We start from the raw sequence: 25,143 nt of genomic DNA on the forward strand, positions 1-25,143 counted from the left end.
AAACTTTTTAATTAAATTGCTATAAAATTCAAAAAAAATTTTTAATATCTGTCAACAGTGTTATCAACTTCAGTGTCATTCACTTTTCTGAAGTTGTCACTTTGTACCGGGAATTTAATTCAACTGCTTACTTCAGACTTGTTCGATATACAGTAGTATGTATAAATAACGACTCCACGCTTAATTTTTTTACTTTACTCTTGTAGAACTCCACATTTCACCGGATTTTTTTTTAGCAAATCAATTTTGTTTTTATAAATTTATAAAATGCCTGGCAAACCAGACTACAAAGTTGGTAAGTTAAATAAACATTAATATATTATTTTTTAATATTTAAATTTTAGTGTTTGAGTGTTATAAATAAAAAATTGTATATGGAATTTATTATTCTCCACGTGGTTAACCGGCTTATTTTAAAAAATAATTTTTTTCTTTTTATTTATCATGATAATACTAAAAAAAATAAACTTCTAATGATTTTTAAATGACATTAAAGTTAACAATGAAAATTAAGTTAGCCGACATTTAAAAATTTTAATAATTTATTTTATTGAAAAATAATTTTTAAAAAATTTTTAAAATTCTAAAAATTACACATGCAATTTTTTAAAAACGTTTTTTGTTATAATTGAATAAATGAAAAAAAAATCAAAAAATTACATAGAATAATTTTTTTTTCCAGCTGATATTTCATTGGCAGAATGGGGAAGAAAAGAGATAACAATGGCAGAAAATGAAATGCCAGGATTGATGGCATTACGTAAAAAATACGGGCCAAAGAAAATATTGAAAGGAGCAAGAATAGCTGGTTGTTTGCATATGACTGTACAAACAGCAGTTCTCATTGAAACTCTGGTTGAACTAGGGGCAGAGGTAATTATCATACTCTTTATCTACTAAAAAAAAAAAAAAACTTGTTTTTCTAAATTTATCTTCTTAGTAACTAAAACTTTTATGATTACTCGGGTTATCTGTTAACCTCTTGAATTTTATAACACAAATTGATTGTTATTTATCCCATATTATTATCGTATAATTAAATTAATTTATTTTCTAGGTACAATGGTCATCATGCAACATTTTTAGTACTCAAGATCACGCTGCTGCAGCGATTGCCAAAACAGGAGTGCCGGTTTACGCTTGGAAAGGTGAAACTGAAGAAGAATACACCTGGTGCATTGAACAAACTCTTGTTTTCAAAAATGGAGAACCGCTTAATTTGATACTTGACGATGGAGGTGATCTTACAAACCTTGTTCACGATAAGTATCCTCAGTATTTAACAAATTGCCGGGGAATATCTGAAGAAACAACTACTGGAGTTCACAATCTTTATAAAATGGTCAAGAACGGTACTTTAAAAGTACCAGCGATTAATGTTAATGATTCTGTTACAAAGGTTTGTATTTAATTATTATTTTTTCGTCCATTAACGGGGTATTCTGGTCTAGAAATTAATTAATTTTTTTTTTTTTTTTTTTTCCCCAAAGCTTAACCCTTTAAAAATATGTCCTTAGAAGATTTGGTAAATATTCCCACTACGAAACTTTTCTTGAAGTAATTGCCAAATTTAATTTTTTTTTAAAGATGTAAAAAAATTCAAGGAATCCGATAGTACAATTTGAGTTGCTGATTTTTTTTTTTTATTTATAAAAAACTGTTGCAAAAAATGCTTCAGCTGACTTTGATCAATAAGTACAGAAATACTTTTTTCATGGAGTTGTTAATTAATTTTATTTAGTTGTTAATTTATTTTTAATTCAACTATTTCGTCCTTATTCAAATAACTACTAGTTATAATTTTGGTAAATATTTACAAGTAGGGTCAACCATTTTCATTTTCATTTTTTTTAACGAAATTTCTATTTGATTTTATTTATATATATATTTTTTTTAAATAAATAAAAAAATTACCAGAAATTGATGATTTTAGACCAGAATACCCCCTTAATAAAAACAACGATTAACTATTAATGATTAATTATTTACAGAGCAAATTTGACAACCTTTATGGGTGTCGTGAGTCACTGATCGATGGAATAAAACGCGCAACAGACGTAATGATTGCTGGAAAAGTTTGTATTGTTGCTGGATACGGTGACGTAGGTAAAGGGTGTGCTCAGAGTCTTCGCGCTCTTGGTGGTCGCGTTATCATTACTGAAATAGACCCGATTAACGCCCTGCAAGCAGCTATGGAAGGCTACGAAGTAACAACAATGGAAGAGGCCGCTCCAAAAGGACAAATTTTCGTAACTACAACTGGCTGTAAAGATATCATTGGAGGCCAACACTTTGAAGTCATGCGAGATGATGCAATTGTCTGTAATATTGGACACTTTGACTGTGAAATTCAAGTCTCATGGTTAGACAAGAATGCTAAGGAAAAAATAAATATCAAACCTCAAGTTGATAGATACACTCTGAGCAACGGAAGACATGTTATTGTTTTGGCTGAAGGACGTCTTGTTAATTTAGGATGCGCCACAGGACACTCTAGCTTTGTCATGAGTACTTCGTTCACTAATCAAGTTCTTGCGCAAATTGAACTGTGGACTAAATTTGATTCTTACAACATTGATGTTCATATGCTTCCTAAAAAGGTAAAATTCATTTTTTTTTTTTTTTAATTATATATTCATTATTTCTTCAGAAATTTAATATTATAATATGATTAATTTTTATTTAGTTGGATGAGGAAGTTGCTGCATTACATCTTGATCATCTTGGTGTTAAATTAACTAAATTGACTCCTGATCAAGCTAAATACTTGGACATCCCAGTCAATGGACCATTCAAGCCTGATCATTACAGATACTAAAAACTTTAATAATTAAAAAAATAATTAATTATTTGTATGAAATTTAATTATTGAATGTACATTCAGAGTAAATTTGAACAAAGTAATGATAATAACATTTTATGCTTAAATTTAATTAAAGAAAAAAAAGTTTAAGTTGTAACAAACTATTTTTTTTTTTTTTTAATAAAAATAGTAAGGGTACTTTACAAAAAAAAAAAAAAATCTATCAAAAATATCAAAAAAGTATAAAATAGAAATTTTATCCAAATAATTAAATCCAGTTTTTTTCCAACTCTTTATGGCAAAGAAGCTATTAATTTTTCACCTATTTTTTTATAAATAAATTTAATAATAAATATTATTAATAAATTAAGTCATGCGGTAACAGAGGATTCGCTGTTTTCAATGCATGGTATTTAAAATTAATTTAATATTAAGTATTGCCAACTCCATTTTTTTATTTACCTCACACTAAAGACTGAATTGTGAAGGGTGCCATAACTTAGTCCTAATTCATACTTTTAATAATGTGATGTTTTCATCAAAATCGTGTTTATGAAACGTCTGAATTCATGAATGTGAGACTTTACTAATGTGAGGTTTTAAAAAAAATTGGTTTAATAAATGTGATATTTTCAAAACGTATACTTTGAAAAATGTGATGTTTTCAATATGTAAACTTTAATAAACGTGAGACTTTTAAAATGTGAGGTTTATGAAAAAAACGGTTTAATAAATGTGACGTTTCAATATCGTGAGATTTTGCTAATGTGAGGTTTCATAAACGTGAGGTTTTAAACAAAAATCGAGCGGCAATATCGATTGAAGATGGAAACAATTTCAGTTGATATAATAGATTTCATGTGATAAGAACTAAAAATTTTTCAAATTGACTTCCGGGCGGCAAATCACGCAGTCCAGTATGTTAATTGTTAAATTAATTTTTCAATTAAAAAAAAAATCTATGGATGCATATTAACATTAAAGTAATTATACTTATCGAATAAACTGTAAAGGTCTAATGAAATTAATTATTAACAAGTAAAAAAATAAAAACTTATTTAAAAATAAAAAATAAAAACCCAATTTGCAAAATCAATTTATAACAAAATAATATCAATAATTATTTAGGATACACAATATCAAAGTAGCTATTCATTTATCTATTTGTTTATTTATTTATTTAGTTATATATTTATTTATGTATTTATTTATTTTTTTTTTTATATGTAACTAAAAATATATATTAGGGGGTACCCGTTACCTGGAGCTGGACTGGGCCCGAGACATGAGACTTGGCATGTGATGCTCATGAACCATCTGGGGGACAGCCACCATCTGGGGGACAGCCATCATCTGGGGGACAGCAGATGCCGGCTGAATGTGAAAGGACTTTCAATTATACCGGCCTCTTGTCGACTATCCGGAGGAACCCGTTTTCCAAGATGACTATTCGATGGATCTCCAAGTTCCTCTAAGACAAACAGTCAGAAACGAGTACGCAGCCACCTCCGCCGCTGTCGTGAATTTTCGGAATGGAGAACGCGCTATCTTCCGTCAAGAACTGGTCGAACAAAAATAACGTTAGCGCCTCCAAGCTCTGTAAGCAGATCTGTGCGGAAGACCGCGGACCTGGACCGCCCCAGGCAGCTAAAAGTGGTGGCACGCGTTCCCCAATTCCTGCAGAAACTAGAGCCCATGTATCACGACGAGGACTGCTGGAGATTTGAAAGCAAGTCATGGACCATATCAACGAGGACGACCTGGAGAACGAAGACAAATAATACCGAAGCACCCGGTAGCCGGGAGTAAAGTCCAGGTTGGACAGCATGAAGTCCAGACCCGAGCTAAACTCTCGCAAGAGCTTCCCGAACACCGGGTACAGAATTATCGTCAGCAACCTTCAGGCCAACGTCACGTAAGAGGACATTAAAGAGTTGTTTGGAGATGTCGGAGAACTCCTGATCTCGATGTTAGTTCGACCCGGTACCGCAAAAGTCGACCCGGTATACCGCATCTACGTGACCCAGAAAGACGCTACTAAGGTCATGGGGACTTATTAATACTACAACCGGCAGCTTGATGGTCACCCTATGAAGTGTCTTTTGGTCAATTCTTAGTGGAAGAACAATCTAACTGCTCCTGCTGTACGATCTGTTTCTGGATCAAGAAGATCAGGGGAAGTACTAGCAATGTACAACAAAGTCTCAGTGCGGTGCATCGTGCCCTTTACGATGACAACCATAATTAACTTCCCAAACGTAAGTTATTAATATGTTTCTGGAAACCTCCAATCAAGGGTACATTCTTTAAATAAACGTTGTAATAAATTTATTGATTAAAATGATATGCGTTTGATTTAATTAATTTATTTATATTAATTTTAGAACAATGAATTAATTTATTTAAACCAGAAAAAAATACAGAAACCAGGTATTAATTTAAAAGAAAAAAAAAACGGCCATTCTTTCATTAGTTAACAATTAATTTGTTAATTATTTTAATAATAATCTGCCTCTATTTTTTTATTTTTTTTTTCACTGAAAAATTTATTTAATTATATTAACATACTGGACTGCGTGATTTGCCGCCCGGAAGTCAATTTGAAAAATTTTTAGTTCTTATCACATGAAATCTACTATATCAACTGAAATTGTTTCCATCTTCAATCGATATTGCCGCTCGATTTTTGTTTAAAACCTCACGTTTATGAAACCTCACATTAGCAAAATCTCACGATATTGAAACGTCACATTTATTAAACCGTTTTTTTCATAAACCTCACATTTTAAAAGTCTCACGTTTATTAAAGTCTACATATTGAAAACATCACATTTTTCAAAGTATACGTTTTGAAAACATCACATTTATTAAACCAATTTTTTTTAAAACCTCACATTAGTAAAGTCTCACATTCATGAATTCAGACGTTTCATAAACACGATTTTGATGAAAACATCACATTATTAAAAGTATGAATTAGGACTAAGTTATGGCACCCATTGTGAAGTATGTATTGTGTGCCATGACGTAAATAGTAATCTGTGTTCTGTGCTTACGTCGTACAATATTTTTATTCCAATATTCCATATCTTTCTTGATTAATCATTGGAAAAATAATTAAAAAGTATTAATGTTTGTTACATAAATTTATTTTTTCATCGTTTTGTGCATTATCACATGTAAGGTGACAATGAACTTGACTGTAGGAGTGATTGTTTGTATTTTTAACCTTAAAACTTGTTCGATGTTCTAGAAAGATCTGAAAGCGACTTGCAATTTTTAATTTAACGAATAAATTAATTTCGTAGAATTGCGTAAATAATTATTGATTTTTACTGTCGTAAGTATTTTAATTAAAATAAAATGACGACGATATTAAGAGTCAAAAGACGTAATTCAGATGAACCACTGGATGCCTTGATAATTGCTTGTAAGAAAAGGAAAGTTGATGCGGAAGCTGCTGAAGTTGCTGATCCTAAAGAACCTTTGAAAACTGTTGTAAAATTTGCTGGCACTGTGCAAAATCAGGTTAAATTTTTTATATTGTTTAAATCATTAATTTTTAGATCTAAATTAAGTTAGCCGACATGTTAAAATTTTTAGAAAAAAATGATTACAAAAAAAATTTTTTTAAATTTTAATTTGTAAAAAATTTGAAAAACAAGGCGCGAAATTTTTTAAAAATATTTTTAGTTCTAATTTAATAATTAAAAGAAAATCATAAAACTAAAAACGTCGGCTAACTTTATTATTATAATTTTTATTTGAGAATTTTTTTTTAATTTATGTAAAACATTTTTTTTTTTTTTTTTTTTTTTAAGGAAGTAAATGCTGTGAAAGAAATCGCAAAGACACTTACAACTAATCAGCTTAAAGCTAATTACAAACAGCGCTCAGTTGACGTTCTAAATAAAACCCGGACACAAAAAAAAGAAGACTCGCGAGAAAATCGTTACAAATTTGTTAATTGCTTCCGGGAAATAGAGTCATCAGATACAGATGGAAAGGACAATGATCTCAGTATGACTCTTATAGATGTTGAAGATTCTGTTTCTTGCACTAAAAAAGTTGAGGATGCAGGTCTTACGGTAATTTTTTTACTTTTCAATTCAAAATTAATTACAATTACTCTTTTGTTCTTTTCATTAATTTAGTTTAATAATTAGACACCCTATATTAGATTCCAATTTTTGGAGATGAATTTATATTATTAAAGGAATAATAAAAATTTTGTGTCCAGGATAATCAAATGATAAAATCCGTTTTTTTAATAAAATTTTGTGTCATTGCTAAGGCCTTGACTTGAATTTGTCCCTTTTTAAGGTTTCATATCATTTTCATCAATAGTTAATTTATTGTAATAATTATTTAGGCTGAATTCGAAAATGCTTTATCTCAATGTACATAATTTAAAAATGACCTTGTATCTTGTGAAATATTGACATTTTTAAAGATATAAGCTCATCCCGATGTTACACTCATCAAGACCTTTCATTTGAGTACCCACATCAATTTTTCATATATTTATATATATATTATATATATGTATATATGAAAAATATATGAAAATGCATGTGGGTACTCAAATGAAAGGTCTCGATGAGTATAATATCAAGATGAGCTTATATCTTTAAAAAACGTCTACATAATTAAATGAATTTATTTACAGGATCCGTCGGAGTTTGTTTTCGATGTTTATTGTGTCTTGAAAGATACAATAGAATCACTAATTGATGATTCCTTTACGATTGAACCGTACAATGACGAGATGGTGTTTGATGATAAGTACCGAGAAAATTATGAATTATCGGATGACGATTCGGAGGATTCGAATTGTGAATTTAATTGGAAAAACGACTACCCTGACTCAGATGATTACCACTCAGAAGATTCGATCGGCTTTGAAGATATGGAACAAGCTGCCAATAGAATGTGGCTGCATGATGGAGAGTCTGACCTGTCCGACGATGAATATGATAATTATATTTACAATTTGGATAATTCCAAGTATACCGTAGAGGACAGTGATATTGAGCACTACGGACTCGCGTATGCTCAATTTAAAGCGAAGTTGAAGAATAAAAATACTGATGATGATGACGATGAAGGCAGTGATGATGATGATGATGATGATGATGATGATGATGACAGTGACAATAATAGTGATGACAGTAATTATAGTGGTGTATTAATATCAGAAATTCACAGTGATGAAGAAGGTCATGATGATGATGATTAAGAAATTTTCTTAATTTATTATTTCAGTATCGTTATTCATTAGGTATAATTTCAATCATTTATTAAATTTGGTTATTTATTTACTAAGTTTAGTATGATTTCTAAATATTAATTCATTTTTTGTTTAAAAAGAAATTTTAATTCACACTGTTGAAATAAAGCATTTGGAATTTTTTTTTGTTTCTTTAAAAAAAAAAAATCGATTTTTTCAAACCGTGAAATACATGTAACCCCTTAAAATAAAAATAATTAATAGAAGTAAGCTTAGAAATGAGAAAAAAAAATTTTTGGTCAAGAAACGAACAATTAAAAAAACAAATTTGAAAGTCATAATTTAAAAAATTTTTTTGAAAATTTCTTAAAATTGTGATAATTTTTTTTTTCAATTTTTTTTTTTATATATTTTTCAAAAAAGAAAAAAAATTTTTTTTATCAATGAAATCAGATAGAAATTTCGTTAAAAAAAAAATAATAATTAATATCGTTGACCCCACTTGTAAATATTTACAAAAATTTGAATTAATATTAATTATTTTTTTTAATTTATTTCCAACGACACTTGAAGGCTTGCCATTAAAAAATAAGAAATAAATTTATTTTAATTAATTAACGAAATCATCGAAATATTTTGTTTAACTTGGAGTGATTAATTAATATAAATATATTTGAGTTTATTTTATTTATTTATACTAATTGATAAATTCTAGCCTCCCTGTGACGTAATATAAAAATTACGCGACTATCCGACCGTTTTTTCGATCACAGAGTGTATTTATTTAATGAATGATTAAAAAATAACAATATTTTTGATAGTACAGTCTATTAAGATTCATGTATATAAATGTAAAGAAAAGAAAAATACATTTTTTAACATCAAAATAAAAGTTATAATTTAATAAAATGAACTAGCGCATGATATTGTAATTAAAATGTTTTTTCTATTTCAATAACTCAGAATTACAATTGTTCAAGGTTTTGTACCGATCGAACATACGGTTTTTAAAAATTTATTGCGCTAGAATATGTTTTGTTTTTTAATTTTATCATAAGATATGAGTACACTGCGTATACATGTAACACTGGCCTTATATTCTAATTTATACAATTGTGTGCACCCGCGTCGGAGAACCGCGCGTCCTCAAAGGAAGATATTTAGTTAATTATTTATTTTTTATACGCGGTTATTTTATTTTGATTATTCGCATCAGAATTTTTAACATTTGTATCAATAATAAAGCACATGAAAGAAAAAATTTTTTTTTGTCGTAGCAAATTTTTATTTCTCGTTACAGATGCCATAAGGGCGTACCAAAAAATTTTTTTTTTCGAGAAACAATTTATTTTTACTTTAAATGAACAAAAATAATAAAAAATTTTTTTAATTAAATAAAGAAATTATCACAAATTTCAAATTACAAAAAATTTTGATCAAAATTAATTTCAAATTTGAAAGAAAATTTTTTCATCATTTCAAAAATACGTTTTTTCCCGAAAAAAAATTTTTTTGTACCTCCTTATGGCATCAGTAACGCGATTTAATATTAACATTAATTAAAAATAATTAATAAAAATTTTAATCACTTTCAATGTCAAATTATTAATTATTAAAAAATTTTAAACTCTCAATTAAAAAACAATAACTATAAACTTAATTTAAAATTGCTACGATTGGAAGAAAAATTTTTTTTTATAATTATGATAATTCACATCAAATCACAGATTTAAAAAAAATAATTTATTAAAGCTCATGTGCTTTATTATCAACACAAATGTGACGTGATCGCGAGCGCACTGTCAACGGGCGCGTTAATTATCAAGTTATTATTTTTTTTAATATTTATATATTTATATTTATATATATTCATTTATATAATAATAATTAATAATAATAATATATATATATATATTAAATGTTATATTGCAACGTAATTTAACAGATTCACAAGCTGAGATTGGTATCATTCATTAACTATATCGTACGTGTTATAAGTAATACTCTACTTTTCTACTGTACACATTTTACATTCACTCCATTATCAATTTCATTAATAATATTATAGTTATTATTATTATTATTATTATTATTATTATTATTATTATCTTTCACCTTTAATTTTTAATTAATTATCATGAAGTAATTGTATATTTAAAAAGGATTTTTTTTATTCAGATAACTACATTCTACGAGATTATTCAAAAAGTCATGAGACTGCACCCAACGGGCTGTCAATATTCCAATTATTATTATTATTATTGTTGTTATTGTTATTATAATTATTAATTTTATCATTATCATTATTATTTTTGGTCTGCCAAGCGAATGTCAAGACCTGCTGAATTTTCATATCACACGTGACAACCGTAAACTGACAAAAAAATTAATTACATCGATATTGATATATTAATACGCATACAAGTTGATCTTAATAACCTTGTCATTTTTATACTCATACATATATATATATATATATATATATATATATATATATATATATATATAATTTGGAAATTTATTTACATGACGATTCAAATCATTTATAAAGTAAACGATCATACAATCACATAAAATTCAATTATCAGTTATTCATTGTAAATTAATTATTTTTATTTTTCTTCACTTCTCTTTTCTTCTTTCCTTTATAATTACTTTTATTTACATCACTATTTTTATATCAATTTAAATAAGTACGAACAATTCCCTGGATTGATAGTTAGGGCCAGTATTTAAATCCGGGATAAAATTTTATTTTTCAATGGAATACTAAATTGGGTGTGCTTTTTGCGTTTGACATATCTATTATTAATTTATAATTGTGTTAATTAATTTAAAATAATTTAATTGACACAATAATAATTTATAATTATTTTATGATATATATATATATATATATATATATATATATATATATATATATATATATATATATATATATATATATATATATATATATATATTTATTTTTATTTAAATGACTGATCAAATTTATGGAGAATTAACTGAGAGCAATTTCACGTCGCTGAATTATTATTATTATTATTATCTTTTTTTTTCTTCTCCATTGTATTGTAAATATTTTTATTTCGGATGAAATTTTATCCCGGATTGAAAAACTGGTCCTTAAAATTGAAAAAAAAAAAAAAATTTTTTTTAATAACAATAATGATAAAGAAGAAATGAAGAAATAGTAATCACACGAAATATTAAACCTAGTGTATTATTAACATTTAAAACTGGCAACAATTAACAGTCCTATAACATCTGCAGATCATTTAAATCGACAGAATACAAAAATGTTAGAGAATTTATTTAATTATTTAATGATTTAATCGATACATTTTTTTTTAATGGTAATTATTGTAAAACCTATAGGAGGGAAGCTTCAGTTCTGCCAGCTGGAGGGCTCGTCGTATGGCTATTTGAGTTATTGTTATTATTATTGCTGTTGTTATTGTTGTTATTACTTGCTTCACCGGCGTGACTTGAGCAGTAAAACTTCTTATGGGCGATAAAGGTGCTCAAGTAGTTGAAACTTATATCGCAAGAGCGGCAGTATCGCGAGTTGGTGTTTGTTTTAGTTGGATCGACTGTTTCTTCAGGTGGTGGTGTATCTTCACGTTCTTGCTTCACTTTGCTTGCTGCTACTGTCACTACTGGACTCGCTACTGCTGCTGCTGCTGTTGCTGTTGGTGGTACTGCCACCGGTGACTGTGCTAATGGTGGAGCTGGAGCTGCTGGAGGAGGCTGCGGAGGCTGAGGACTTTTCCTTGTTTCAGTTTTTCCGTTGACTTGAATTTCGGCGGGAATTTCTTCGGGAGTTGTTGCCGTTGCTGGCTCAGGTGTTGGCACTGACGTTGTGTCGTCATCCAACACACATGTTATGTAATTTTCTTCCTACAATTAATCATTAGTTAATATTAATTCAATTTATTTAAATATTACAATCATTAGACTGATTCATAGTTGAGATTTTTATGCCTGTTTAATTTTACTAGCAACCTGGCCACTGTATGAATGTATTTAATATTTAATTGATGCATAAATGGTTTGAGTAATTTTGAAATAAATTTAAAAAATAAAATTGCTATGACAGGATTAATTACTAATTATTTTATAGAAAATTTCGGGGATGAAACTTATAGATGCAACAAAATATTTAAATCTGTTCCAGACATTTTTAAACCGACATAAATATATCAACTATAATACATAATTATGTAATTATTTACAAGTGGGGTCAAACCCATTTTGGGTCATAATTAGCTGAAAAATTAACATTTTCAGTGTTTTTTTATTTTGCTTGTTTTTATGGCGGATTTATGATAAAAAATGTCGTGAAAGAAAAAAATAAAGATTTCAACAGCTTTTTGCCTTTAAAAGATGGAAAAAATTTCGGATAAAATTTTTTTCATAAAATTTTCATTTAAAAAAAATTAAAATACTTGACCCCACTTGTAAATATTTACCAATAATAATAACATAAAAATAAAACAAACCTGTAAATCAGTTCCACGTTTTTCAAAATGCATTCTAATATGCGTTCTCATTCCCCTAAGTGTATTACCCTTGTACCGACAAATAGTACACCGAAAAGCTTTGACACCTTGATGAGCATCCATGTGACGTTGAGCAGCACCAGCAGTTGGACTAACTGCACCGCAAACTGGACATCTCCACCCACCGGCTTGTATCGAGCAAGTGTGCGTTGCACCAGTTTCAATCATCACCTAAATACCAAGCAATTCAAATTAATTAAATAATTAAAAAAAAAAGATAATGATCAAACTTGAATAAAAATAAAAAAAAAAAAAAAAAAACGAACCTTGCATTTAGGACAACGCGTATGATGCTCCTGAGATTCTGGTTTTTTTGGACAATAGAAAGCTTGATGAGCCACGAGATTATCCATGGAAGCGAACTTGATCCCGCAAGCCGCACAGATCAGCTGCACCAGTGGAGGTGAGGGTGTGTCTGAAGGCGGAGGGCTGCAGACAGTATTTTCCCTCGCTTGGCAATAGTGTTTTTTATGAGCGACAAAATTTTCATGCCGACAGAATACAATATTGCACTCTTTACATCTGGAAACACCCTGCTTGACGAGAACTCCAGGAACTGGAGGCGGAGGTAGTTCCGCAAGTCTCAGCGCTAGTTCCGTTGGCGGAACAGTTGGTGTTGCCGTTCCAGAACCGGCCGTTTGGACCGTCGGCAGGGACCTCGTGCGCGGACTAGCGCTTCCTCTTGACCTTGGACTGTTAGATGGCGGCAATGAGGAAGGAGCTGGAGAAACGCGATTTTCCTTTTCGTCCGGATGCAGCACCGGAGACCTTCTGATGCTGAGATCCAGGGGAGTCGAGGCCGCAGAAGACGGAGAGTTAGGCCTTGACGGAATGGCGACCACAGACGGAGTCACCGGCTTGTTAGCCACCCTGAGAACTTGCGAGGGGTCTATAGAGTTTCCAGCCGGCGCCAGACCTCTGGTCATCGGTTGGAGCGATCCGTTCGGTAAGAGGAAGCACGCGGTGTCTGGAGCTGGAAGCGAAGGGGCAGCCAGAACACTCGCCCCGCGGAACAACGAGCAGGGAACGATCAGGATCGGGTTTGTCGGCAGAGCGAGACACGGTTGCGGCGGTGGAGAGTCTCCAGGACTGGAACTTGTTGGAGGGGACGCTTTTGCAGGAACTGGAGTGGGCGGGTCCTTGACCACGTGCCGGGTGCTGCAGTAATGAGTCTTGTGAGCGCGGTAAGTCTTCAAGGAGTTGAACCTGATGTCGCAGTTCCTGCAGTACCGCTCGGTTTCTTCGTTTACCAGCCCGTTCGTTGGAGTATTGTTGCTGCTGGAGATCGGAACTGGAGTGGTAGACGCTGGTGGAACAGCAGGAACCGGAGGAACAGGAACGGGAGCTGGAGTTGCCGGCGAAGCTGCGTGCATCCGCATGTGTCGGTTCAGCGAAACTTTTTTGTCGGCGCTGTAGGAGCAGTGAGGACACGCGTACGCTTTCCGAACTTCGTATTTGCTGGGCTTGTCTTCATCGTCGTCGTTAGCGTTGTCCTCCTCGGCTCTCGGTCTGTGGGCGCAGTAGAACGTCCGGTGAGCCTCCAAAGTGCTGGCGGATGAAAACCTGATCCCGCACGGCGGACAGTAGAGCGGAATGGGCCGGCTCGGGTCGACGGTGATCGGGTCCTTGCCGTCAGTAGGTATCACGAAGAGCCTCCCAGAGGCCAGGGCGTTCTGCAGCCCCACTGGCAGCGAAGACCCCGAGTTCGGTGGAGACAGGCCGTCGGGTTTTAGGGTCAGAGCGGCAACAGTGGCGGGTCTCAGCGCTGGATCTGTCGCCAAACTGGCGTTCAACCGGAGTCTAGGTGCATCTTCATCCAGGCGTATCTTCTTCGGGTGCTCGGAGCTGGCGTCCGAGCGCCGGGACTCGTCGGAATCCCGGCGCTTGCACAGCGAACCAGTCGATCTGCTGGATTCAGTCTCTTTTGGCGAAGACGTTCCGTCATCGTTGTCGGCCCTCGCGGGACTCCTTTCTAGGCTCTTCGATCCTTGTCGCAGGGCTTTTGATAGCTCGTAATCGTCCGCGAGGCTGCTCAACCGCTTTCGCGCGTCATCGGAGAGGATGTTCAGGCGCAAGCGGAAGTCTTCGATTGACGAGTTACTCAAAATTCCTGAGGCTTGGTTCAGTCTTGGGGGAGGCGGGAGACTCGATTCTTCGTCGGGGTGCGGCGGTGTTGGGCTGGATACTGTTGATCCTCCACCATCCACCCCGCTGCTCACCGACGGGGTCTTCTCTGAGTCACTCCACTCCTCATCTTCCCCTGGAACAAATTAAAAGAGATTTTTATTATTTATTTTAAAATTTTTTAATAAAAATATTTATGACAGTAAAAATATTCGTTCTTTTTTAATTAAGCAAAATATTACAATCTAACGCTTGTAATTTATAATTAAATTAAAAATCTGAAAATAATTTATTAGTTTAAAAAACGAAAAAAAAAAAAAAAAAAACGATTTAATAACAAGTCAAATTAAAAAGTAGAAATAATTTTTAATAAATTAAAAAAAAAGCGTGGGCTGCTTTTAAAAATATTTTTGTATTTTAATAATTTTATTTTTACAATCACGTATATAGAAAAAAAAATTTTAAGGCAGACCAAAGTTTATTTGGAGCAAGACGAAATTATCTTGAGATAAAATTTTTTCTTTCTGTGTATCAATAAAATATTTACAATGATAAATATCAAGCACTCCACAATTTCTTTAAAATAAAATAAATTTTTTTGTAAATCACTCTATTTTTAACTTATTTAAAATTATTTCCAATTTTTTAATTTTTAAATCTATTATTTATTTACGATTGATTTTAAGCTGCCACGATAGATTATATTCAGCGACTTTGAATGAGACCACCATGATAAATAATTATAAAAATAAAAATTCATTTGAATGGCGTGCAGTACGTTCGGTGGATGCCGTACAATTGCCAGAGAACTCCCCAATAGTAAACTTAACTTTACAGAGTGAGCATCCCCTCTAATTGTCCGAACTCGTACGCACGCGCGAGTTTCTACCTCGAAAGTTGAAAGTTGAATCAAACCTCAAGCTGTTTGATCGGGAGTAAAATAAAATAATAAACGGAATTGAAATTAAGTAGTCGAAAATGTGACTCGGGAAACGTATGACACGTTGTTGAGCGTAACTCCTGATCTGGTGGGTCAAATTACCCGGATACTTTAATTACCTCCTCGGGCGAGGTCCCAGAGGAATAAGATCCACGGACAGATTGCCGAGTTAAGTTTTCTTTGGATCCCAGGCTCTTTCTTTCTTTCTTCCTCTCTTCGAGGAGCATTAAGTCCGCTCACTCTCTGGCTCGGGCTCTGGTGCTGATGCTGATGCTGGTGATGCTGATGCACCAAAGAGTCTACAGTATAATACACTAGTGTATATAGACTATCCTCGGTTAACATCTCACGTGGCAGCGGGCCGTGTTCTCGGCTCTGTAAATAAGCAGTCATCGATGGATCTGCCTGAGTGCTGGCAGTCTCCATCTCACTCTTCAGGGCCGACGGCCATTCTTAATTGCACGTGCATGCAACCGATCTCAAACTATATATAAATATAAATGTATGTACCATCAACCATGAGAATTAAAACAAAGAGAACAACGAGGAGAAAGAGAAATTGGAAAGGGTTTATTCCGTTTGCACTCTACAACTGTGTAGTTATATCACTGATACACAGAAAAAAAAATTTACCTCAATCGAGTAAGTAATTTTGAAGAATTTCATCTTCTTGATTTGAATAGAAATTTTTATTAGTTTAAATAAATTTTTCTTGATTCAAGAATTTTTCGTCTTGCTCCAAGACAATGAAACTCTTCAAAATTATTTTTTTGGTTTAAGAATTTCTCTTATGATTCAAATTAATTTTTTTTTCTGTGTAGAAAAATTTAGTTCTACACGGGAAAAAAAAAAAAAAAAAAAAAAAAAAATTATAGGATAAAATGTAAAATCGATCCTGTCGTAATCAAAACTAGAAAAATTACAGTTTGAAATAACATTTTTATAAATTCAATTTTTTAATTTAATATTCAGAGCTTTCAATGTAAATATTACATTCTATAATGTAATTCTTATAAAATCTGTAATAATCACATTTGAAACTGTAATTTTTCGAGTTTTCTTTTTTCCGTGTATTTAATAAGATTTAAATGTTATACTTTAGATCTATTTTCCTGCCTGCCAGGAAAAAATAATTGATGAAGTCGCATTGGTCTAAAATTATCTAGTTTCGGTTGGCTCAATAGGCATTCAAGCTCAGATTTTCAATACAGATCATATGAAAAAATATTTTCTCCCAAATAAATGACTAAAAATTTTATTACTAATTGCAAGTCTTTCTTCTATCCATTTACTCACTCCTTGCCGGGCTGTTCTCTATTTTTCAGTTATATTTTATACACGAGTATGTTCATACACATTTAACTATCGTTGTTAAATTACATACACCCTCTATTCTGTGTATACCTTTACATCTACCTCTACTTCAAGCTCAACGACAATCCGGGGCACCGGCAATATATCTCGAACCCACAGACAGACTCAGGGGCAGTTGGGAGCGGCGAGGGGACGACATGGTCGCCATTAACATATCCGACGCTGATAAGCCTTTCTTGGAACCGATACCACCGTATCTCGGCGATTTTTATTCCTCCCTTTCTTTATATTATATATATATATATATATATATATATATATATGTGTGTATGCTGTTTCATTAAATTCTCTATAGACTTTATGTCAATTTTACTGATTCATTTACTTCAATACATGAGAATTTTAGAATGCAAATTTTTTCAAACGAAAACGTATCCTAAAATTTAATTTTTAGGATAAATGAAAGCATTTAATGTTTATAATTATTATATAATAGTTTTGAATATTTAAATGCTCACATTATCATCGTATAAATTATAAAAACTATTTGTGGCAACAGATTGTTACTGCAACCACAAAATTCTCTCCAAAAAAATTTCCAATTATTTTGGAATGAATTCAGAAAAATTTGAAAAGAAATCAAAAAATTTTTACAGTTATCGTATCTCATTAATTATAAATTTTAGTTTGAAAAATTTTGTAACTTTCTGTTAAGTTATTAACATTTATTGCGTTGCAAAAAAAATTCTTAAATCAAATAAAAAAAAATTTCTTAGTTTAAAAATTTTTTTACTCAAATCAAAAGGATGAAAATAATTTATTTAATTGAAGTAAATTTTTTTTTCTGTTATACGAATTTAATAACCAAGGTAATGAAAATTTTAGGTAGTGTCTGTGGAGTGCACCAGGTTGATCGGCGCTATGTAAATAGGATCCTGATCGTGACGTGGGGCAACACGCGACGTTAACGGGGCAAGTAAGTTCTCGAGCGTATGGTTATAAGTATAAGTATATTCTCTCTCAGTTACAGTGGCACGACCTGTGTCGTCCTGGCATGTAAACTGTTACTCTACTCTTCTTTTCTTCTGTTTCATTCTGTATCGTTCGCCGGTAGAGCTTGTGCTCTACACGCGCTCGAGATATGCTAATGCCCCGTCCCACGATCGTGACACCGTTCCTGCTAAGTGAGAGCTCAACAACGAGCTTCTGTCCTCCCTCATCTTTTAATACTCTACATACATGTAATATTATTTTTCAATACTAGAAGAAGAAGAAGAAGAAGAAGAAGAAGAAGAAGGAGTTGTAGTTGTTGCCGATGTAGTCGAAAATAATTTTATTTTTGAAATATATATAAGACAACTCAGAGCAAAGAGCGCTCGAACCAGTATCGTCTTCGGCAGAAGGTTGATGAGTACGAGGATCTCTGGTTCATCGAGCGTCTCTAATTCAAGGCCTGATGACGACGTCTTCATTCCGGAGCAGCAGCAACCACCGGACCAACAAGATTGCCGATTGAATGCTATAAGGCTATGTCGACTGCCGGATTAAGAGTAAGTACCTGATGAATAAGAAAAAGAACAAGAGGAAGATCAAGAACAAGTGGAGTTAGAGGTGGAAACTTCATGAATAATGTCTTCAAGGTGATCGGTACTTCTTGGAACACGCGATATCTCCACCCGTATACTCTATACCTACTAATACTCCAGCTTCTGTTTCTTCAGTTCCTGAAACCTGATCAGATCTATAGACTCTGCTTTGATTTTTTTTCTCTAACGAATTTAAATACGCTTCTTCTTAATTTACTTACATCCTATACGTGTCACTCTACAACAGTATCATCTAATTTTGGTCTTCCTAATCTTTATCTCGTAGAGTTTCATTTTTTTTTTTATATTGATGCCTGAATACAAATAATGTAAGATTGTATTTTTTAAAAAGCCGAAATGAAAGTAGATTTCATAATAAATAGAAAGAAAAAATTACTAGGATTGTGTTCAAAGAAAAAAAAACCAGTGCAACGGCTTATTTCATAATTGGCATTAAATTGAAGCTTATTTAAAGAGCTTTTAGATTAAATTTACACAGAAAAAAAATTTCCTTGAATCAAGCATATAATTTTGAAAAAAAGGTAATTGGAGCGTGATGAGCATATCATAAGAAATTTATGAAATTTTTCTACTTTTCTACTTTTCTTTTTTCATCATGAGTATGAGGATCAATGCAATAATTAGATTTCTATGAAATCTACTAAAAAATATTGTTTTTCTTTTAATTAATTTTATCGGTTATTTTTTTGAGATAATTTGTAATTAAAAATAACTTTGTCAGTGATAAGAAAAAAATTTTTTACTGTAATCATATCGTCAATTTTATTTGTCTATCATTTACTCTACTTTCGGTAATTGAACCCCGCTTTGATTTTATTAATGATAAGTTTTTAATTGTAAAATTTTGTAACTTCCTTTCAAGTTATTTATATTTGTTGTAAAGCAGAAAACATTTTTTGTAATTGTTGATTAGAAAAAATATTATTTATAAATGATAAAAAAACTGTCTATGTATTTAACAAAAAGTCTGTAAACGTAAACTGTAATGATTAAGTGATAAAAAGAATTAAAAGATGAAATTTAATAAATTTCTTGTAGTGTGGCTATGTGTCGCAAAGAAAGGGCAAAATAAATGTATAAGATTGTCAAGATGAATAAGGAATGCAATTTTACATGGACTATTCAAATGACATCAATTCAAAGGTCTAGTGAGGTTAATCCAATACATTTTATTCAAGGAAGTTCACATGTGTAATTTATATCACACGTATATAAGTATCTATACATGCACACTCTTGCTCTTGCTTTTGCTTTAGCTTTTGCTCTCTTTTTTTACCTTTACACGAATGTAAATAAGGCCAAGACGGTTGTCGTTAAATTAATCCAAGTCGTACATCTGTCGAGGTCAGAATCAACTTCAACTAAAACTTGGCGGATCAACACTCTACGACTCTATTTAGTAACTCTATAAATTATTTTATTACATTCTATTTAAGTACATTGAATTCTTGTATTTAATCAAGTTAAAAGATTAAATCTTGATTATATACTGATTTTATTTAATTGGGTTGTAAAATAATTCCGAAAGATTACGATAGAAATATATTGTTAGTAAAACTTAAAAGCACAAATTTTATTTTTAAGTTTTAATAATATTAATAATAAATTTTTAATTTGAAATTTTTTAAAAATAATAAATTACAAAAATTAAAATTGAATGATATTTAAATTGATGGACTTGTAATAATTTTTAGTTTAATTTAGTTTAGCAGACTACAGGGTGAATAAAGAATTACTAAATTTAATTGTAAAAAAAAAAAAAAAAAAAAAAAAAAAATAAAATAAAATCCATTTAATACGTCAACTAGTTTTTCCATAAAAATGACAACACTCATAAATATAAATGAGAATGATAGTAATAAAGGTTTTAAATAAATTATAAAGTTGGTGGTTTATAAAAAAAAATAAAAAAAATCTGATGGTGGATGGATGCATGCAACATCTTGACTTCTCTATCAAGTGGAGTCTTTATATTTTTATTAAGCTGTTTAGCTGATGCTCGCACGCGCGATCTATTAGCGCAAGGTGTGCACTGGTACGATTGGTGTGAAGCTAAATAAACGAATAAGAGAACTAAACAACAAAAAGATAAATAAAAGAGAAAGAGAATGAGAAAAATAGTGAAAAAAAGGGAGAAAGAGGAACGAGATGACAACAACGGCGACGAGGACTCTACGAGGACGACGGAGGCGTAGACACCACTGCACATTGAATATGCAGAGGCAGACGATGGTTTATACGTGTCGTCGATTAAGCCAAGAGATGGGGTAGTCATTAAGAGATAACGCCCGTTGACACCGTTGGGACACTCATGAGATAGTCCATGCTCAGACCTCTGTACACACAAGCTTTCAACCAGATCCTAACATTCTTCTTCTTATTCTTACTCACTCCTTACTCTTCACTTCTCACTCGCCTAAGACTAATATAACTTAATATTGTAACTACCCTTCTATTCGTTTTAACGTTTAACATTTATCTAATTCATTTTATTCCCATTACATTTACTCGCTCTAATTGATTTTGCGTTATGTTTTATTTAACTCACTTTTTTTTTTATTGATTATTATATAAATATATATAAAGTGATTTTTATTTTCTCAAGAATAAAAATATTCTCATTATGTGCCAAAATTCATAATTTTATGATAGTTAAAAGTTAAAAAAAAAAAAAATTTTATGAAGCTACACGGAAAGAACAAGATGATACTGGATATCATCCCAGATTATACTCAGTGATATCTGTGGTGAAAAAAATTTTCAGATAGTAGCTAAAAAAATCTAGATTATACTGGATGATATCTGGATTATACTCACTGTAATCCAGATTATACTCATTATAATCTGGATTATACTAGCTACTATCTGAAATTTTTTTTTCACCCAGTACAATCTACGATGATATTCAGTGTAATCTTGTTCTGACTGTGTATATAGCTCTTAATTTTTTTTTTTTTTTTTAAATATGTTATCAATTTCCAAAGCATTGAAAATTTAGATTACTCTTGAAAAGATTTTTTACTTTTGGTCAAAAATTAATGATGTTGAAAATTAAAAATTTTTAGTATTTGATAATTTAATTAGTAATTTTATTATTTAATTATTACCAATAAATTCTACAAATATTTAAACCTCTAGAACTTCTAATCAATTTTTTTTTTTTAAGTAATAGTATCCTTAAAAATAAAATATTTTAATTAAAATTTTTATTTTTTTATTTTTAACTTCAATTAATTATTTTTATTAATATTAAAGTTAATTGAAATAAAATGAGGTACTAATAGTTGTTATTTTTATTTTGACAAAAAATCAAACTTTTTAAGTAAAATTTTTTTAATAAAAATAAAAAACAAATAAAATTTCCTAAAATCAATATCAATAAAAAATATCGAAGTTTTTTTATGCGTGAGATAGATCAGATTTAACGGGTATCAAAATATTGATAGAACATAAAAAAAGATAAGTATTTATATGTAAAAGGGTAGATTGAAGGAATATTGGAATAGTAGAGAGAAGAGAAGGAGAGAGTAGTAACGAGAGACCGGAGGCTGGTCGGATCAGATAGCAGAGCAGGACCAGGCTGGTGAGATTCTCCCGATACAAGAATTTAATAACCTGCTAGGGGTAACGGGGGTAAAGACGCGTACGAGTTAAGGTAGGAGGGAGATCCACGGAGGAGGGAAGTGCAATAATATCGAGAGATATTGATCTTTAATTAGGCACGCAGCACGGGAATGTGAGATTAGATCACTAGACGAGAGACCGAGTTTCAGAGGTTTCTTCCCCTCTCGTATCTTTTATTTTATTTTTTTCCTCAATTCTTTCTCTCTTTTCCTCTTTTTTTAGTTTACCCTCTCTATTCTTTCCTCTCAGTTTTTTATAAACTTTTTTTTCACCACTCTCTGATACTCGTCGCGTTCTTTCATCCCGAATCCAATCAATCTCAAGCTCTAGTTTTAAATAAGATCATTTTAGATAACTATTTTTGTTATCTTACATTTTTAAAAGTATTATATTACTAAATGCAAAGAATTTTTTTTTTTAATTTTGATCAAAACTTTAAATCAAAGTGTATTTATGTAATTAATTATTGAATTCATTTTTTTTTATATATTTTTTGTAGATCAAAAATTTATTTTTTATGTCAAAAATTTTATACATTAAAAAAATTGATTTATTAACAAAAGTTTAAAATTTACCAATTTAAAATTGAAATACTCCTTTTAATTACCAAAATATTAAAAAATTAAAATGATGAATTGAAGAAATAACAAGCATTTTTTATCAAAAATAACATAAACGAGTGGTATTAATTTTTTTATCTAGAAAGGTCTTTAATTGTTTGTTTTTCTGAATTTTCAATAACCGAAATAAAATAACATAATAAAAAAAATTTACATATCAAGCTAATTTTACATCTTTAAGGATCTATGCACAGAAAAAAAAAATTAAATTGAATCAAGAGAAAAATTCTTAAACCAAAAAAATAATTTTAAAGAGTTTCATTGTCTTGAATTAAGACAAAAAATTCTTGAATCAAGTAAAATTTACTTAAAAAAATGAAGAAGAATTTCTTAGTTTAAAAATTTTTCTACTCAAATCAAAAAGATGAAATTCTTCAAAATTATTTACTTGATTAAAATAAATTTTTTTTTCTGTGTAGTATTACGAGAATAAACAAAATTTTGTAACCAGTGTATTTTCTCACCAATAGTCAATTTATGATGATAAGTATTTAGGGTCCATTCGAAAATGCTCCATTTTTAGATACATAATTAAGAAATGAATTACAACCGTGTCTTTAAATGTGTTAATAATTGGTGACTCTGCCTTATTTATATTGAATACTATTGATCTTATAAAAATTTTGTTCGGGCAAACTCTCGAGCTAATTAACTTGGCAAGAGTGTTTTAAGTTCGGAGAGTGGTTGAATAATTATTCATTGAATTCTTTGAGCAGAGGAACGAGTGAGTGAGCGAGTATAAGTAGCTGGGGTTTTAGCATGGATAAGGATCTGGTGAGGAAACGACATTCGAGTCCAAGTGGAAGGTGAGCGAGAGGTGTCTCTGAGCAGCAGATACCAAATCTCGTGTGTCCATGCCGTGTCCTGAAGAATCAAGAGCCGAGAGATAAAGGAGGTAAAGGAGGTAAAAGAGGTAAGCTAAGAGAGACGGCAGAGGAGGTGAGGGCGGATGATGAGTGAACCCGAGAGAGTTTAATGTATGCGCGTGAGGCTTCTGCGAGAGCGATAATTGCCCGGCACTGCGAGCTTCTGTCCGACATCGTCCTCACGTCTCAATGTAGACGTAACGATAAAAATATATACCGTCAGTGAATAAATTTACTCGACAACCCTTTATTATATATGTTTATTTATCATTATAATTATAATTATTATTGGTTGATTATTTTATTTTTATTTTTCTAAAAATTTTTTTTTATAAGCATTTTTTTTGCGTATAAATAATAATTTTTTATAAAAAAATTTTTTTAATAAATTTTAGACTTTGTTTTATAAAAAAAATTTGTTTTTAAATTTTTTATTGAATTTTAGACTTTGTATTAACTATTTTTAAATAGACATCTAAGTAATAATTTTTTTTCATATTAACAATTATCTATTTCCATAAAAAAATTTTTTTTAGAATTTTCTGATTGTATAAAAATCCTACTTTATAAAAAATTTTCTTTATGTTCCTAAAAAAATAAATCTGATTTTCTCTAAAATAAGATTTATCAAAAATACATAAAATAAAAAAAATCCAATGTGTCGTGTGTGTTCAGCTTTCATTAAATGTATCTAAAATAAAATTTGAATAACTGTTAATAAACTGATATCACAAGCAGGTGTAGCATATTTCCTTGGTGATATAAATTAATACTTGTCTAGACAGTACACCTACTATAACTAAAGCCATCAATGAGGATCAAAGCAAAAAGATGTGTACACGCCTGGAGGTCGTATATTTGACGCGTTAAGTTTACATTAAATCTAGCGTATAGTCTTCATAACTTTATAGAGGGAAGAAATAAATAACAAACTCCTTTGGGTTGAAGTAAAGCACTTTTTCATTTCTTTTGACACTCATAAATTAAATTCGATTTAAAGTGTATTAAAGCTCTTTACGATAGACGATAGACGTTAAAAATTATATTCGGTGGTCGTGACTATGCATTTAAACTGAGAAGAGCGAAAAGAGATAGTGGAGGATAGAGAGGAAGTGGGTAATAGGTATCTTGTCCATGGAGGCTGTGACAACGGTTATGAGGATGATGAAAAATCCATTAGCGTTGATAAGATATTTTTCGAATTTATTAGATTGTAAGTGGTAAGAATAGTAGAGGAGGAGGCGAGTGAAAAAATAGTGGAATTTTAGGAATTCAGTAGATACGAATGGAAGAAATAAAAGATACTGAAATGAAGAGACATGACTGGAAGTTTATCTTAAGTCTGGTATTCACATGGTGGGGTCTCTTTATCTATCGTAAAAAAGTTCGACTTTAACCAGCCAGGGATCATAATCGGGACTTAATCTTTTCTCTCTTGAAAAGCTTTCTTCTC

General features: G+C 31.0%; 3 protein-coding genes and 1 pseudogene across 12 annotated transcripts in view; 3 read left to right on the top strand and 1 right to left on the bottom strand.

Moving 5' to 3' along the window:
• Positions 1 to 137: 137 nt before the first annotated feature.
• Ahcy (adenosylhomocysteinase) lies at positions 138 to 5,147 on the top strand. Of its 4 annotated transcripts, none has more exons than XR_012478838.1 (6): positions 138 to 295; positions 683 to 873; positions 1,058 to 1,399; positions 1,992 to 2,600; positions 2,687 to 3,947; positions 4,051 to 5,147. XR_012478838.1 is itself a non-coding variant. In XM_074239739.1 (5 exons), the coding sequence occupies exons 1-5, from the start codon at positions 268 to 270 to the stop codon at positions 2,816 to 2,818; spliced, it is 1,302 nt and encodes a 433-aa protein (XP_074095840.1). In that variant the 5' UTR covers positions 138 to 267; the 3' UTR covers positions 2,819 to 5,147. The 4 variants fall into 4 exon arrangements, 1 of the variants encoding a protein (XP_074095840.1); XR_012478840.1 differs by having other exon boundaries at positions 2,687 to 3,786; XR_012478839.1 differs by having other exon boundaries at positions 2,687 to 3,720.
• Positions 4,250 to 5,147, top strand: LOC141526710 (uncharacterized; annotated as a pseudogene).
• A 630-nt stretch (positions 5,148 to 5,777) lies between these two features.
• Positions 5,778 to 9,962, top strand: Fs(2)ltopp43 (female sterile (2) ltoPP43). 3 transcript variants are annotated; one of them, XM_074239892.1, is made up of 4 exons: positions 5,778 to 5,927; positions 6,057 to 6,331; positions 6,625 to 6,891; positions 7,473 to 9,962. In XM_074239892.1, the coding sequence occupies exons 2-4, from the start codon at positions 6,167 to 6,169 to the stop codon at positions 8,040 to 8,042; spliced, it is 1,002 nt and encodes a 333-aa protein (XP_074095993.1). In that variant the 5' UTR covers positions 5,778 to 5,927; positions 6,057 to 6,166; the 3' UTR covers positions 8,043 to 9,962. The 3 variants fall into 3 exon arrangements, with proteins under 3 accessions (XP_074095993.1, XP_074095979.1, XP_074095985.1); XM_074239878.1 differs by having other exon boundaries at positions 5,808 to 5,982; XM_074239884.1 differs by having other exon boundaries at positions 5,808 to 5,982; positions 6,061 to 6,331.
• Positions 8,960 to 25,143, bottom strand: part of Ush (Zinc finger protein ush) — a 99,884-nt gene continuing 83,700 nt past the window's right edge. For 3 of the 5 annotated variants that reach the window (XM_074239345.1, XM_074239356.1, XM_074239337.1), the window contains exons 2-4: positions 12,862 to 14,855; positions 12,536 to 12,766; positions 8,960 to 11,933 (exon numbers count right to left, since the gene is read on the bottom strand). In XM_074239345.1, coding sequence (XP_074095446.1) covers positions 11,406 to 11,933; positions 12,536 to 12,766; positions 12,862 to 14,855 — 2,753 coding nt within the window. In that variant the 3' untranslated portion in view covers positions 8,960 to 11,405. Of the gene's footprint in view, positions 11,934 to 12,535; positions 12,767 to 12,861; positions 14,856 to 15,778; positions 16,117 to 25,143 lie in introns of those variants that run through there. The other 2 variants (XM_074239364.1, XM_074239328.1) reach the window with 2 other exon arrangements.

This window comes from Cotesia typhae, unplaced genomic scaffold, assembly GCF_013202065.1.
Source record: "Cotesia typhae breed Kobodo isofemale line unplaced genomic scaffold, CoteBio_Ctyphae contig_11, whole genome shotgun sequence".
Taxonomy (NCBI): domain Eukaryota; kingdom Metazoa; phylum Arthropoda; class Insecta; order Hymenoptera; family Braconidae; genus Cotesia; species Cotesia typhae.